The 16306-nt window shown below is 41.2% G+C and overlaps 3 protein-coding genes across 3 annotated transcripts; 1 reads left to right on the top strand and 2 right to left on the bottom strand.

The window, feature by feature from the left end:
- The first annotated feature begins 3402 nt into the window (after window positions 1-3402).
- On the top strand, window positions 3403-7852 carry LOC112454200 (DNA replication ATP-dependent helicase/nuclease DNA2). Its single transcript, XM_025015453.1, has 2 exons — window positions 3403-3675; window positions 3976-7852. Exons 1-2 carry the CDS (start codon window positions 3637-3639, stop codon window positions 7666-7668), a joined length of 3732 nt encoding a protein of 1243 aa, XP_024871221.1. The 5' UTR covers window positions 3403-3636; the 3' UTR covers window positions 7669-7852.
- A 276-nt stretch (window positions 7853-8128) lies between these two features.
- On the bottom strand, window positions 8129-11607 carry LOC112454217. The gene is made up of 5 exons (XM_025015482.1): window positions 11089-11607; window positions 9665-10045; window positions 9221-9499; window positions 8571-9064; window positions 8129-8492 (listed from the first exon to the last, which is right to left on the bottom strand). The coding sequence occupies exons 1-5, from the start codon at window positions 11275-11277 to the stop codon at window positions 8342-8344; spliced, it is 1494 nt and encodes a 497-aa protein (XP_024871250.1). The 5' UTR covers window positions 11278-11607; the 3' UTR covers window positions 8129-8341.
- Window positions 11608-13303: 1696 nt separating this feature from the next.
- LOC112454223 (serine/threonine-protein phosphatase 6 regulatory ankyrin repeat subunit B-like) lies at window positions 13304-15622 on the bottom strand. The gene is made up of 6 exons (XM_025015494.1): window positions 15455-15622; window positions 15112-15373; window positions 14768-15034; window positions 14328-14691; window positions 14021-14232; window positions 13304-13847 (listed from the first exon to the last, which is right to left on the bottom strand). Coding segments are annotated over exons 1-6 (1206 nt in total). The 5' UTR covers window positions 15456-15622; the 3' UTR covers window positions 13304-13747.
- Between the last annotated feature and the right edge of the window lie 684 nt (window positions 15623-16306).

The raw sequence follows: 16306 nt of genomic DNA, 5'->3' as shown, positions 1-16306 counted from the left end.
TATTTAATATATTTTACATAAGAAATGATATAGAAAATGTAAACAAACCCAAATCTTGATTTGAAAACGCTAAGGAGTATAATATATTAATGTATATATGAATAAGAAATATGTATACATTCTCTAAGAATTTTATATTAATGTGATTATGTTGATAGTCATATAAGCAAAGTTTTGTACACATAGAAACAGTTTGCAAAAGTAATTTTTTAAGGAACACCTCAGTAGGAGCGGGGCGGGTTGTCATATTTTTTAAATATTGATTAAAAAAAAAATGTTTGCAATATTTTATAATATCGTATACTTCATAGAATAGCTTTAATATATCCTTTAGGTGTTAAATTATATAAATATATTGCATAATTTCCAGATAGATAAACTAAGGAAGAGATAGATCGAGCGTAACCCTACGGAGGGTATGGATAAGCGCGGTAAGGCGGGTTACGTCTAAAGGCTATTTCATATTTAGATATGGTTCGAATATATTCGACGTTTAGGTCAAAGCCGTAGTCGTAGTCGTAGCCGTAGACATATGGCGACGCATGTAGTGCACGTGTCGCATGCATGCCGCACACGTGCGCAGAATGATTATGATAATTAATCTCTAAAGATACTACTTTTTCACGTACTGGTATAGGTATGTGTATATTATACATGTTTAGTAATTCTGTAAAGTTCTTATCGCGTGGCATTTCAAACTACTTCAAACTGCATCCTCCACTGTTGTTTCTACTCTATTACCAGACACAAGGTGTCAGGTTAAATGACCAAACTTGAAATTTACAATCTCAAAGCAAAAAATTTTTCTCTGTTCGCGTACGCTTTGTTCAAGAGATATTGACCTCTGAAATTATAGGGCTATAATTAGAATAAGTAATTTTGAAATAATGTAGGTTCATCCTCTTTACTGGTTTACAGTAATCAAAATTAAAATAATTGTCCTCTTTACTGCTTAACGGTAGTCAAAATAAAAAAAAAGTATTTTTATTCTCTTTACTGTTAAACAGTAATAAAAACAGTAATTAAAATTAAAACAATTATCCTTTTTACTGCTTAAACAAAATATTAAATACTTAAATTGTGATTACTGTAAAGTAGTAAAGAAAATAATTATTATAATTTCGATTACTAAAAAGCAGTAAAAAGGATAAACATTATTTCGAAATTATTCATTTACAATAGTTCTATAACTTAGAAGTCAAAATCTGTTGAACAGTGTTTGCAATAATACCTCCAGAGATAAAAAAATTTTCTTTGTTTTGAAGGCCTAAATTAATATTTCAAGTTTGGCCGTTTAATTCGGAAACACCCTGTATAAAATGCTCAACATAACCGTCTCGCAATAATGCTTCCTAATATTCTTATTTTGTTATAACTTAAAATTTCAAACGCAGAAATAAAAGAAACGGAGTAAAGCAGAAAGTACAATTTAAAAGAAAAGAATTCTCTCTCTCGATTGGCTCGATCACCTGGAGACCCGCACTCTCATGTGAGACAAACAGGTATTTTAATTACTTAATTAATTACAATAGAAATATACAGTAGAAATATAATAAACATTTAAAATTAACTGTTAAAGATCTGAAAAAAACAGAGAAGTCTTTTTAGTTTACTTGTTATGTCTCAGTAATTTAAGTTAATAATTCTCAATTTTCAAAATTGGGTCATAATTATTGCCATTTATGAAACTGCAACATTTTGCCCTCTTAAACATACATTAAAAAAAATTTTTTTAAATTTTAAATGATTGCATAAAACTCTCAAAAAAGTACTTTTATCGTAAGAACAATATCATTTTTAATTAACATAAATTATTTTAATTACAATATGTTAAGTCTTGTCACGTGCTTATGCTTATTACTTTTATATTCTCATTTACTATTTAAAAATATACTTATTTTCTATATTTTTTAATCATCAGAATTTGCACGTGTAATTGATACTCATTTGGAACTGAATGTGGATTTTGATCAAAAAGTTCTTAAGGGAAAAGCGATTTTGACTATAAAAAAAATAGAACCTTCAAGTAACGAAGTAGTAGAGCCAGGGTTTTGAATAATTTGTGATATAATACAATTAGATTTTAGATAGCTACAGACTTGATATATCAGAGGTCACAGATGTAGTTACTGGAATTGATTTAAGACGTGAAATATCTGAACGTAACGATACTTTTGGAAGTAAGTTTTCTATTCAGTTACCACAAGCTGCTAAACGGTAAGTGAAAAACAAAACTGTAAACTTTTAACAAAGTGCACTTATTAAAAAACATTTTATACAAATTTAAAAAATTATAGATGCACTATAGTTGATATGCACATCATGATATAATGTTTTCAGATGTAGAATTGAAATTAAATATAAAACAAGGCAAACAAGGCAAACTGTTGGTGGTTCACATCATTTTCTATTATCTAACAACAATCTACATCTACACCATCTACACCAATTTTCTCAAGAGAAATCATCAATACCGTCTTACTCCCAAGCTCCTCAAGCTTGACGACCAATTTCAAATGTAATGTCTCCTCCGAAAGATAGCCCAGTTTCTCCGCACGAGCCCAACTCGTGCGGGGGGTGCAGTTTGGAATATAAAAATTCCTGTGATCAGGTGGACTCGAACCCGGTTTCTCGGAGTTACGGAGTCTGGCGCTTTACTACAAAGACCACACTACCACCCCTCTGTGAACCTGACTTAAATTCCTGAATTAAGAGAAATATTTTAGTTTGAATTTTCTTTCTATCGCGACGAGATATCCCAGACAGCACACAATCCTATGGATGTCCATATTATGTCCAGAATGCCCATAGACGTTATATGAATATTTATAGGATATTGGTGCTATTGGGGATTGTACTGTACACACGTATTGATACAAAAATTCAAAATGAATGGAATAAAACTGTACGATTCGACTATTGGAAAAAATATAATTAACTTCGCATGTAACACGGAAATAATATACAAATAATAAAATATTTACTACATCTTCGCTGCTTCACACTAGCTTCCTCCTTCTCCTTTTCGTCTTTCTTCTGCTTATTTCTCTTCCCTTCTTTTAAAAAATTTCAATTTTTGTCACTTCACCGTCCCCGATTAACTTGATCCTCCGCTCCGATTAAACTTAGGCTGCATTCCCACTATATGCGTCGCGTGTCGCGTCACGACGCCGCGTCATGAGTTATCCAATCAAAACGTTTCATTTTATGACGTCATTTCCGACAAGATCTCGCGTTGGAAATGACGTCATAAAATGAAACGTTTTGATTAGATAACTCATGACGCGGCGTCGTGACGCGACGCGCGACACGTATAGTGGGAACGCACCCTTACTTTACATCTCTTTCTAACTGATGTCCTTTTTTAAAAAGAGACGAAGGGCTGAAATCGGCCCAAATGATCAATCACAATCACATACCATTTGGGGCATCTGGCGTCAAAAACTCGCATTACGTGTCGTAAGTCCAATTCACAGCTGATCAGGTAGGCACGTGTCTCATGTTTACGAAACGCGGCCGCGCTGTTAAAATGGCGACGTCCATGCGGCACGTTTACGCGGGAACGATAGCACTTTAGATTGATGCGTATAAGAGATATACGTAAAGTCACTTCGAGTACATACATTATACGCAAACATGAAGAAACGTCAGCTGTCGCAGTCGTCGCAGAGGAAGGTGAGGAAAATGAGTATTATTTCTCTGCGACTGTGTATCTGCATGTTGTTTTGATACTCATTACTATCTTTCTGTCCTTCTATATTCCTATTCTTTTTCTTATTATTATAAAATATTAATGTTGAACTTTAACACGATTCTTCCACTTCTGAATTCTAAACTAGATTCAAGAAAAGAAAAATCTAGCACAGGTATAATAGAACATAACGTTACATTAGCATACAATTTGTATTTATGTACAAAAAAGTAGCCTAAAAAATTAATTTGTGTGATAAACTGTTCTTTTTCGTTTGCTTACAGATTTCTGCCGCTGGTATTAATAAATCTCAGACAAAGATATCGTCGTTTTTTACAAAAGTTCCCAAGGTTGCGGTAGATAACGAAAAGATATCAGATATAAACTCTTCAACTCAAGCCTCGATTGAAAGGAAAAGGAAGGAAAGAGATAATACGTTTGACGAAGAATCCTATTTGAACGTTAAGAAGAAATGTAATATGAACGAAGATCCATTGAAAGAACACTGTGTTGCAAAGACAGGAAATTCCGACACTCATGAGAACTCAGTATTATTATCTGTAGTGAAAGGTTTGGACGATCCGTGTAGTAATTTTAAGGAAAATAAAGGAACATGCAATGGGGATGCGGCACTTCAGAAAGTTAATAAGAAGGAGGGAGATGCGGCGAAAAACGAGCAATGTGTAAATTGTTCACAAAACTCTGTCAGTATTAAAAACATAAATGTTTCAGATATTACTCATAGTAACGGTCATGTTCTTAAAGAAACGCAAGAGTTAAATACCGCTGCTTTGAAGTCGTCCCTGTCCGCCGTGGAACCGTCTAGGCATGAAAAAGCTAAGCTACACGATTTAAAGGTGGAATCTTCCGACGACTTTTCCGTGATGATGAACGGGGACGAGCTCGACGGCTTCTTCGATCAGGAGTGGCACGCGCAGATTGATTTCACCACGTTGCAGAGATGTAAGATAACTGATGTCAAGCACGAATCGAGAGTTACTGTTTTAACGGTGCAGCACTTGGAGTCTGAAAGTATCGACACTGTTGCATGTTCAGGATTTTGGAAGGATGCACAAATGAAGATTAATGATATTGTCACAATACAGGCGAAGAAGGATTCACGGCAATGGGTTGTGGATAACAATAACGGCCTCCTCGTGACGCAGCCTGATTTGCTGATATCGGGCACGACAATAACGAGTGGTTTATTTTGCAACAGGCGAGCGGTGCTGACCGAGAAGTTCAGGAAGATAGAGTCACTGCCAAATCTGGACGGCGATTATTCCGTGATGACCGTGGGATCTTTGGTTCATCAATGGCTGCAAAAGGCATTGCGAGAAAATATCTGCACGCTGTCCGACGTGATGAAACTGCGGGACGATATTCTGCGATCGAAAGACACGATAAACTATCTCTACGCGTCGGAATTGTCGCTCGCGGACTGTCGGAAACGCATGACGGAGTATGCCCCGAGAATTTTCGAGTTCATTCAGCATTACATTAAGGGTAACAAGCAGCAGCACATAAGCAATCTGAAGGACAACTTTCAAGGGAGCATTGATAGCATACAGGACATTGAGGAAAGCGTTTACATACCGAAATTAGGCATAAAGGGCAGGATAGACGTGACGGCAGAGGTGAACATCAATTCGAGAAGGAGGATCATGCCTCTGGAGTTGAAAACCGGGAGAGCCTCGTACTCCTTCGAGCACAGGGGCCAGGTTATTCTCTATCTCATGATGATGGGCTTCAGGGATCAGGATATCGATACCGGACTTTTGTTGTATCTAAAGGAGAACGAGATGCGGGAAATTAAAAGCGGACATCACGAAAAGAGGGACTTGATATTGCTGCGCAATACCCTGGCGCATTATTTCGCTAAAAAACCGGAAGACCTACAGAATATTAACTCGGAGCCGGACCTAAAAGCGATGGAATTGCCTGAGCCGATAAACCACCACAGCGCGTGCGGCAGATGTTCCTATCAGGCTCTGTGCTGTGCGTATTTGGCGAAGGACCCGAGCGCGAATTTGTCACCGTCGCATCCACTAACGGCGTTAATCGAAGAGCTGCGAAACGACTTCGAGAGCAGTCATTTGGATTACATTATGAAGTGGATCGCATTATTGCAACTGGAAGAAAGCCACGAGAACGGTAATAGCAGTTTAAGCAGCGTATGGACGACAAGTCCCGAGAAGAGGGAGGCGAGAGGGACGTGTATCTGCAACTTGAAGACCATCGACAGGGTGGTGAAGCGAGATGATAGGTACCAGCATAAGTTTGCACGCGTCAACATTAAGGGGGAGACGATCGAGAACAGCGTGCTCGGCGGCACGTTTGCCGAGGACGATTATATTATTGTTAGCACGGATGCACGAGTTAATATAGCCGCCGGACATATAATGCACGTTTCGCATGACATCGTCGCAGTCCTATTGGACAAAGATATTACGCGATTGTACGCACATTCCACGTTCCACATCGATAAGTTTCCCTCTTCGGGTCTGTCTACGTTCAATTACGCGAACGTGGCCGGTCTGTTGAGCAACGACGAGACGTGCGTCAAGCTACGACGCATCGTCATCGATAAAAGACCGGCTACGTTTACAGAAAAATTGCCACGTTCGGTAGTGTCGGCCAGCACTGAGATAATAAGCGATCTAAACGAGAGTCAACAGAGAGCCGTGCTGAAGGCTGTGGCCGCTCACGAGTACGTTCTGATAAAAGGCATGCCAGGCACCGGAAAAACGCAGACCCTGGTGGCTCTGATAGAGTTGCTGCTAGAGTTGGGTTCCAGCGTGCTGGTTACCGCGCACACGCACAGCGCGGTGGACAATGTTCTCCTCAAACTGCTGGAACGGAACATCGACTTCCTGCGTCTGGGCTCGACAAAGCAGATCCATCCCCTGTTGACATGCAAGAGCGAGGAATACGCGATCAAGAGTTGCGACTCGCCGGAGGACCTGGAGGCACTCTACAACAGCAAACGGGTCGTCGGCGTGACCTGCTACGGCGCGTATCACGCTCTCATTAGGAGACGCAGCTTTGACGTATGCGTGATCGACGAGAGCGCGCAGATCATGCAGCCCACGGTGCTGCGACCGTTATACAGCGCGCGCAAGTTCGTCCTTGTCGGGGATCCGGATCAGCTGCCGCCCGTCATCAAGAGCAAGACCGCAGCGAAACTCGGCGCGGACGAATCACTATTCGTGAGGCTGGACAGCGACGACAACACCGTCAATCTGCGGGAGCAGTACAGAATGAACGGGAGGATCATGAGGTTGGCCAACGACGCGACGTATCGCGGCAAGCTGGTGTCGGGCAACAAGCAGGTGGAGAACGCGACGTTGATCGGCACGAATATGGAGCAAGTTCTCTCGACCTGCGAGAGGTGGATAAGAGGCGCGCTCTCCAGGCACTTGGACGATTCGGTGATGGTACTCAATACCGGTAGCACTTACAACTTGAACACGGAGACTGGGAACAGAGACGTTGTGTCGAGTCAAGCGTACTCCAACGTCTGGGAAGTCGCTATTACTTTGCGTCTCGTCCAGGCACTCACCGAAGCGGGCGTACATGCTAGAAATATAGGAATTATCGCACCTTATAATGCTCATATAAATTTATTAAGAAAGACCATAGATAAGGAGGTGGAAGTGAATACCGTAGATCAGTATCAGGGACGCGACAAGGACGTTATATTGTATTCGTGCACGAAGAGTGTCGAGTACGATACGAAGAAGGAATTCGAGATATTGGACGATCAGCGACGTTTGACGGTGGCCATCACTCGCGCGAGGCATAAGCTAATCATAATCGCTGATAAAATCACATTGCTGAAATACACGCCGTTCAAAAATTTGTTTGACGTCATCGACGAGAAGAATGTGATAAATCTGATCGACGGCGAGGAAGACTTTAGCTGGAAAAGTCTTATCAGTGAATTGAGACTTGACAATCGTGATAAAGAACTTTAAGACTAATCGAACAGTTTAGCATTGAAAAACAGACTGATAAAACCATCACGTTTTGTTACGATTTCGTAAAATAGCATCACGCGATCACACCGAGTGTACAATTAACGAAAACCTTGCGAATATACAAATACGCGACATATCGAAATAATTATAGATATAAGTATGTACGAGATTTGGTACAAAAATATATTTATTTTTCAATTTCATATATATGCATGTTATTTTCCTTTGTATAATCAGAAGATGATTCCGCATATTGATTATTAAAGTAAAATTTACGAAGTTAAGTTTATGAAAATCAGATAAAAACACGACTTTTAAAACAAAATTGCACATTTAAAAATTTTTAAAAAATACTCTAAGAAATAATCTTTTCATAGATAAATCTACTAAATGAAAGTGATATTTGTAAAATAGAAATAACATTTTATAAGGAAATACTGAAAAAAAGAAAAATAAATAGACGATTACAAACTGGCACTTGTGCTTAAGTACGTCAAGCATAAGTCCCTGTATTTCACGTAAGTCACATAATCACATTTCATGCGTACGTTCTTCGTACACCACGTAAGTACAGAAATCCCGGTGATATTTTTGACGCTATATACATATTTACAAAGTAAAATAGTAATATGAGCAGCTGTTTGAGCACGCGCGTTATCCTCTCGCGGCTCTATTTGTTAGACTCATTGTAAGACGCTCTACCAGCCAGTTCTAGCAAGTAACGATCGGGATGGTCCAACCACTCGCTCGCGCTTAACTTGACAACCCTCTGCTTCTCCGCTTCTTTCACCTGCCACTTCTTGATCTCCAATTGCTTTTCCCTGCAAACGCAATAGCATCTCTCGTTATCGCAATCCGCATCGACATGCGGTTACATTTCGCAGTTTTCAAGACATTACCTCAGCTTCGTATCGCCGCAACCCCAGACTTCCAGGCTGGCGATGCGATAGGGCGCGCCGGCGATAGACACGGAGTGGAATGACTCATCGATACTGATAAGCGGCGAACGCGGATCGCTACCAAGTCGCAAGCCGTGCGGGTAGCCCCTGATATTCGTGTTCAGGTATAGTATTTTCGGGCCTTTCTCCATGATTTTATAGGACGGAATCAGTTGAATGCCCATCGAGTCTTCGTCGCCCCAATAGAGATGACTCTCTCGCCACTCGACGGCCGAGCACACGCAAAACGTCGGACATTCCTCATCCTTCTCTATACTAGCGGCTCTTATTATTAGCAGAGTGGGACCTCTGTAACCTAATACATGGTGAAGGAAGCGATTAGCCCCGGTCCCGTGCTCCCCGCTATTGTACAGTAACGTCCAATGCCTTGGACAAATACTGCCTGTTCTTCTGGCTATCAAAGCGTGAGTTATGTCCTTCGGTGAATCGTTGGTCTACACATACACACCACGCACATAGATACGTAGATCTAGTTATGTGTACAATACTAGGCTTATCGGCAATAATAATTAATCTCTTTATGCAAAATACTTTACAGGCGGGGCATAATAGTATCGATTATTTGTACTGCCTGCTCTGTGACAACGTACCTGGAGGTAACACTGCGGCAGTGTACACGACAACAACCAGACATAGCTTATCGGTAACAAGTTTGCTTGAGGAAACTCTCGATCCGACTTTTCCAATACAGGAGTAACCATCTCCACAGGGGGTTGCGGTTGCTCCTTCGACAGAAGCGCTTTACCGTTGCGATAAGCAGTTGTTAACACGTGTACTACGTATCGCTGTAGGCCGTATACTAGGCGTGGGCAATGTTGCCCAATCCAATTGCTCACGTAACTTGTAGACAAGCTAGTCTTGCCGTGAAACTGCAAAATATTACAAGAATAATTGCATATCGTACATTTGTACATGAATTATTCACTCAAAGCACCAATTTAGTATAGATAGACCGTGCTTCCATGTTCAATAGTGAATGAATGAATAGTTCAATAATCATATTTATACCGTATCGCATTATTAAATTTACTAACGCATGAGACAACAACTGCATTTATTATCTGTTGCGAGTGAAGGCACAAACTGGTGCTGTTGTTCTCCATCGCTAGCTGGTAGCAACACATCAATAACGCTCGCAGCATTTCGGGTGTAACATTACCGCCATTCTTTATGTTCGAATACATCTTTATATAATTCTCCAGTATAGCTTGGTCGTTCATTACTGACAAAAATTTCTCAGCTTGCTGCTTGAAAGCTGTTGTACTTATGTACGCAGTCGTGCCATGGGCATTGTGGTGTAAGTAAGTGAAGAGTTTCTCGCTCAGTTCGGGATGAGTGGGAAATAAGTACTTTTCAAATACAGACTTGGTAATGCCGTTAACATGTCCTTCTTGGTAGGAGAGCTGTGACAGTGTCTGCAAAATAAAGAGATTTACATGTTTTAGAAATACCACTAAATATATTACATTTTTCCAAAGAAGGGGGACATACGTTGCTTATCTGCATAAAAAGACTATTAAAATATATCAAAGAAAGAATACGTCGTAAACATAAATTTCTATACTTTTGTTTGCAAAGGAAGGTTACCCATGCATGTTTTCATTATATAAATAAAACTAGCCAGGTAATGCTAGCATTTGATAACAGCTAGTCATGTATAAGATAAATAAAATACATATAGCTACTAACCTATAGACAGAAAAAATGACATGATGAAATAGAAACTGTGGAAAGTTTTGGGATCTTAAAATAAAGGAACTGGGAGAGCAATTGCTCAGTTTTCCAATTCTACAATTCTATATCTCAGGCATAATTTTTTTATCGAGTCAAGCTCAACAGGGTCTTCTTTCCCCGCTAATTTTTCCAAGCCCGTTCCCTTGGCAGTGGTTTCGCTAGATAGTAGATAGAGACAGTGGGAATCTCGTTGAACAATCTTTGAATAACTTGCCACACTTTTGTTTTTAATATTATCAAGCGTCTTTGCAGAAAAAATAATTACTTAATTGAATCAACCCCTATACTTCCACTTGATTACAATCTCAGATATCAATAGTTAACTTATATAATTGGCAGAAAAAAAGGTACGATTCGAGATGTTCAAGATTTCAGAATATCCAGAGAAATATTTAATAATAATAAAAATATTCTAAGCAGTTACAAGAAGAGCGTGAAACGACTTCTGTGAGTCGTAGCACAGACAAAAGTAAATCGATGCAAAGAAAATAATCCTAATGAGGAAAATGATCCTAAGGAGGAAAAATAATTCTAAGGAGAAAAATAATCCTGGGTGGCAATAGGCTATTTTTGCCGTCCTCCCAAGCAGCTGTAAAAATAATTTGGCAATCGAGGATCGCTGCTGTATCGCTTCCACGTTCTATCCAGGCAATTTTCGATCCAGGGGTATCAAGCTATCAGGATTCGAGGGCAGTTTTGAAGGGACCGGAGCGGACCGTCGTACCTTGGCCAGGCTCTCGATCGGGAAGAACTGCGTGTGAGAGTTGGGATGGTCCGGCTCGCTCTTGGAGACGACGGCGTTGGCGGAGGCGGCGACGTTCGTGCCGTGATTCGCGTTGCCGGCGCCCGTCGCGGCCCCGGATTCCACCTTCCTGTGCGACGTGTTCCCGACGCGTGCCACCTGGTTGCCCATCCTGCGCTTCGCACCGCGACCGGGGAAGGGGGGTGGGAAAACTATACCGAGACCGATACTCGCAACACCGACAGCACCGTCCGCATAACACCCGCGATAACAAACACACACGGCACCATATGCATGCGACGGTCCCGACGGTCCACCCTCGCCCTCGCCACGGTCATCGACGTCGCAAGAGTGAGAAACGCAGACGACAGAGACCAACAGAGACGTCGCCGAGACGTGAGTAGCGTGAGGCGTGAGCAGGCTTTTCCCAATTCCCACTTCCCATCTGCGGCGTAGAGGGGAGAGGTCCACAGAAGGCAGACAAATCTGATCGAACGTGATTGGCTACAGTATAGGGAATTTGTGGGAATCCCCAGGTTCGTGGAAAATTTTTGCCCGACAATTTTCGTTTTCTTCGTTCAATTACCACCACGGTCTTAGCACTAATCTTTTAATTGACTTTATAGAAATGCAAAATTCTTGTCTAGAATTAAAGTACGCATCAAAATCTAGGTCATGGTGGTCAAATTTATATCGAAAACGAAAAAAAATTAATATTTTTGTTAATTTTTGGTATACGTGACGACAATATTTGCTTTGTACAAAAATTCCACGATAAATATCCACAAAATTAGACCGGCATGACCTAGGGACAACATTTAAGAACAATATCGTGCAATTAGATCTAAGATTGAAAACCTAGAAAAAAAGATTACTTTATATAACTTTTATATGTGCAAAAGCACATTCAGGTTGACAGGATAAACAATATTGCGTGTGGTAAGAGATGGCGCAGTAATCGAACAAAGACAGATGCCTCTCGTTAGACAAGGACAGATATAGATATATGACAAGAAAACAGAATTAGAAATGTTGACATTACCGACGTCGAGGAAGTTCAGCCTTCACTTTAGGATCCCCTTAATAATAAGCTTGTACCTCGGCAAATGTCGGCTTCTTTATTATAAAGCGAACTTTCTTTTCGTTTGAAGGTGCGTTTGTGATGAGAAGCGCGCTTAAAATTACGTGGTTCCACTGCTGTCGTTTTCGATCACAAACGAATCACTTTATACAAACTATCTAGAAAATTTGGCTCTAAGACTGAGTGTTTCCCTTTAGCTTGTCTTTAATCATTACGCAGAACGTTCATCGAACGATGCAAATGCGATTGGAAAAGGGGATACATTTAAAATTTAAACGCTGCCTCAGATTCGTGTAATTTCAAGTATCAATGGAGAGATACTTTCACCAGTTCGATTGAAATGCTCGTGCAACCTACAACACCGACAACATTCCATCGTGATATTTAATCCCTATTAAATATCTGGTCTTGCTAGATAGCAAATGCACAATAGTACACAATCCCAATTTATACTATTAATAACATTTAACAAAAAGTGACAGACTGATAAAACCAGCCAACAAGAGACCTCTCAGCAAAAATTTATAAAAAAAATTTCTTGATTTTAACAAATGTAAAAATTGAGACTTGGGAGGTTAAGAATTAAATTACCTAAATGTGCCCCCTTTCTTTCTATTGCGCGTGTGAAGCAGCAGAAGTTCGCACAGTTTGGAAGTTTTCGAACACGTGGAAACGCAGTATTCTTTGTTTTTCCCCGCAATAATGTGGCGATATGTACGAACGTTCCTACGAGCCCCTATGATTGTTGTCGCACGATGATAAGCACGATCGCGTTTCCTACGTTGAGATGAGAAGCTCTAGTTCTTTCGTGCTCGTTATCCGCGCTCTCTTCAAGACGGATAAAAAATGGACGGCATAAAGAACAGGCGAAAACGCCGATTCGTGAGGAAGGAAAATCGTACGTCGCGCGTGTTTGTCGGAACACAAGATACCCCCGTACGGATATCAATTTTTAACAATCGATTACTTAACTAATTGCCGAGAAAAAAAACAAAAGGTAACGTAAGACCGAATTATCTCGTGTCCGGACAAACCTGTCTCGCTATGGCACGACGATGGTGCGATATAATGGACAGCTTCATCTCTTTCGTACAAATTTGCCGTGAAAAAGAAATATACATTTTGGCAGTTTAATTTCTTCAGCACACAACGTAACGCACGTAGTGCTACGATCAAATGGTGAACATTTTCCTACGCTGACACCGCAGAGTTCCCCGTTAGGCAAGTAAACAGAGTATCTCGGGAGGAATGTGCAACATGTAGTAAAGAAATTCCTCCAAACACGTGACTCTCGTCCCGAGCTGTGTAGGGTCTAAATTGTTCAAAACTGAACACAACAGAGCCGTTTTGCTATTGTTATCTATCATCGCTACCTCCCGAGACCCGCTGTGCGCGCGCGCGCCGCGTGGGAAATTAACGTCCCAATATAAGCGTGTTGATTATCGATCGATCTTCTAATATAAATTGATCTTCTTGGTGATCGTCTTGCGGCACATGTGATAGATCTTCAGCGGTGCAGCGCAGTGCTCGCACGCGCCGTGTCTGCAGAGGAAGGCGACGTTACGACGACGTGTTATGCAGATGCTGCACATAATCGCTTCCTCGAGATATGCGACTCTGGTTTCCAGGCTCTACGTAACCGGTCGGTGGATTCTCTAGCCTGCAAAACGAATCAAATTACATTTTACATACGTTCGTTGATAAACTCTAAAAGTCGTCAAAATCTATTAAGTAATTCTGAAAATGTTGCAAGACTAGTTTTTAAAATATAAGATCATTTTAACGTCGCGTTTTAGTAAAAAACCGTTTGAAATACGTATCCTGTTGTCTTACTCTAATTGCGTGCTGTGACTTTGGTATTTGAAAGATCGTAAGAGATCGGCGAGCAGAGCGGCCTGGGGATTGCCCTCCAGAAGGTCGAGCGGCGTCTTGTCCTTGTTGTTTCTGACCTGTTCGAGAAGTTTGCAACTTCTGTCCACGCTTACTAGGAAACAAGCTAATGCTAATTCAGTCTTTGCACCTTGCCTCGCCAGGTTCTGCCAGATCTGTCCAAAAGAAGACATTGTTCGTTAGAAAAGACTCTATGTATACAAAATTGATTCACGTATTAATGTAAAGTCCAAGAACTTAGACGACGTACAGCATATATAAGCGGTGAATCCCGACTACTTTCGGGTGTAGGCACGGCAGCCTGTTTATACGTGCTCTTGGCTATCGCAATATGCAGCACGGTGTCACCGTACTTGTCCGTGCTGCCGATGTCCGCGTTGTGATGCACCAGCAGCTCGACGAGCGACCAGTGTCCTTTCGAAGTCGCTAAGTGCAACGGCGTAGCTCCCCACCAGTCCTGGAGATTAACGTCGCAGTGATATCGCAGCAGCACCCTCACGTATTGCACGTGCTGATTGATAACCGCTATGTGCAGAGCGCTACGTCCGAAGATGTTGACGGTATTGATAGCCGCGCCTCGCGATAACAGCAGGTCCATTATCTCTGGCTGATTGCTGTTTAACCAACAGAGAGAGAATACCGATGTAATTGACGCTGCTGTGGAAGCTCTGGCAACGATTTTCAACGTACTGCCAGACCGCGAGATGCAATGGCGTATTTCCCTCCTTGTCCTGGAGATTAACATCGCAGTGATATCGCAGCAGCACCCTCACACATTGCACGTGCAGAACGCTACGTCTGAAGAGATTGAGGACATTGATAGATCGCAGCAGCACCCTCACGCATTGCACGTGCTGCATGTTAACCGCTACGTGCAGAACGCTTCTTCCGTACTTGTTGACGTCATTGATAGCCGCGCCTCGCGATAACAGTAATTTCATTATTTCCGGCTTATTGCTGTTTAACCAACAGAGAAAGAATACTGATGTAACCTGACACTGCTGTGGAAAATCCAGCAACAATTTCCAACATACCCGAATGCCGCGTAATGCAAGGGCGTATTTTTGTGCACGTCGACCGCACACAAAGAGGCACCGGCGTCCAGAAGAAGGGTGCAGAGCTCACGCTTACCTTGGAACGCGGCCATCTGCAGGCACGTTTTTCTTTCACCGCCGGGAGCACACGCGTCCACCCTGCCAGGATACTTCTTGAGAAATTCTCGTACCGCGTCCACACCGGCCTCGCCTCTTGCGGCGTCCCTCAACAGCTTTTCTACTTCGCTATCAGTACCGTCCACTACGTCACGAGAACAAATCAAACAGACGGTTTCGTTTTACACGCAGTAACATAAATATATTATATACAATATATAATCACTCTTTTTCCGATATGGCAATCAGGGTGGCTGAACATCCGCGTGGTTAGGTGGTCTGACAATCACTCTCTCCAGTACTCCAGTCTCCAGTCTCTCCGACTCTCTCGTTTGAATTGGTTTGAATTGAACTTGAACCTTCAACCACCTTCAACAGGGTGTCAGGTCAGATGGTCAGGTGTGTCCACGTCTTACATACAGGTCTGGAAACTTGTAGGGTGGGGAGTGACTCAGATAGTGAGGCAAAATGGCGAACCTAGGGGTGAGCCAATCAAATTAGGCCGCGTTCCGATGCATGTTCAAAGCGCTATTAAGCGCTTGTAAGGAATCTGTCAAAAAGATTGTCTCGTTGTATGTGTGTGTGTGTGTGTGCGTGCGTGCGTGCGTGCGTGCGTGCGCGCGCGTGTGCATATAGATATATGTATATACATACATATATACATATACATATATACATATATACATATATATACATATATACATACATACATACATACATACATATTATATGTATATACATATATAATATGTATGTATGTATATATGTATATATGTATGTATGTATAACTGTATATATATATATTATATACCTTTGTACATTGATATATATAATACCTTTGATATATAATTTTATATAATTGTATATAATTCTATATAATTAATACATAACCTTATGCAAATGCGAAAATGCAATCGACAAAACTGTTTAAATAATTCACACTTACATCAATGACAATTTTTCCATCTGGACCACGCTTCTCTAATTTTCGCACGATGCACGTTGGCTCAAAATGACGCTCACACACATTGCGACGATTTCAATACTGCAATGCCGGGAATTGCAGATTCCCATTTTT

The sequence above is a fragment of the Temnothorax curvispinosus genome, unplaced genomic scaffold (assembly GCF_003070985.1).
Source record: "Temnothorax curvispinosus isolate PA1 unplaced genomic scaffold, ASM307098v1 QBEX01000426.1, whole genome shotgun sequence".
In the NCBI taxonomy this organism is placed as follows: domain Eukaryota; kingdom Metazoa; phylum Arthropoda; class Insecta; order Hymenoptera; family Formicidae; genus Temnothorax; species Temnothorax curvispinosus.
Note: the sequence above shows the minus strand (reverse complement) of the source record. Positions and strands in the feature narration are given on the sequence as shown.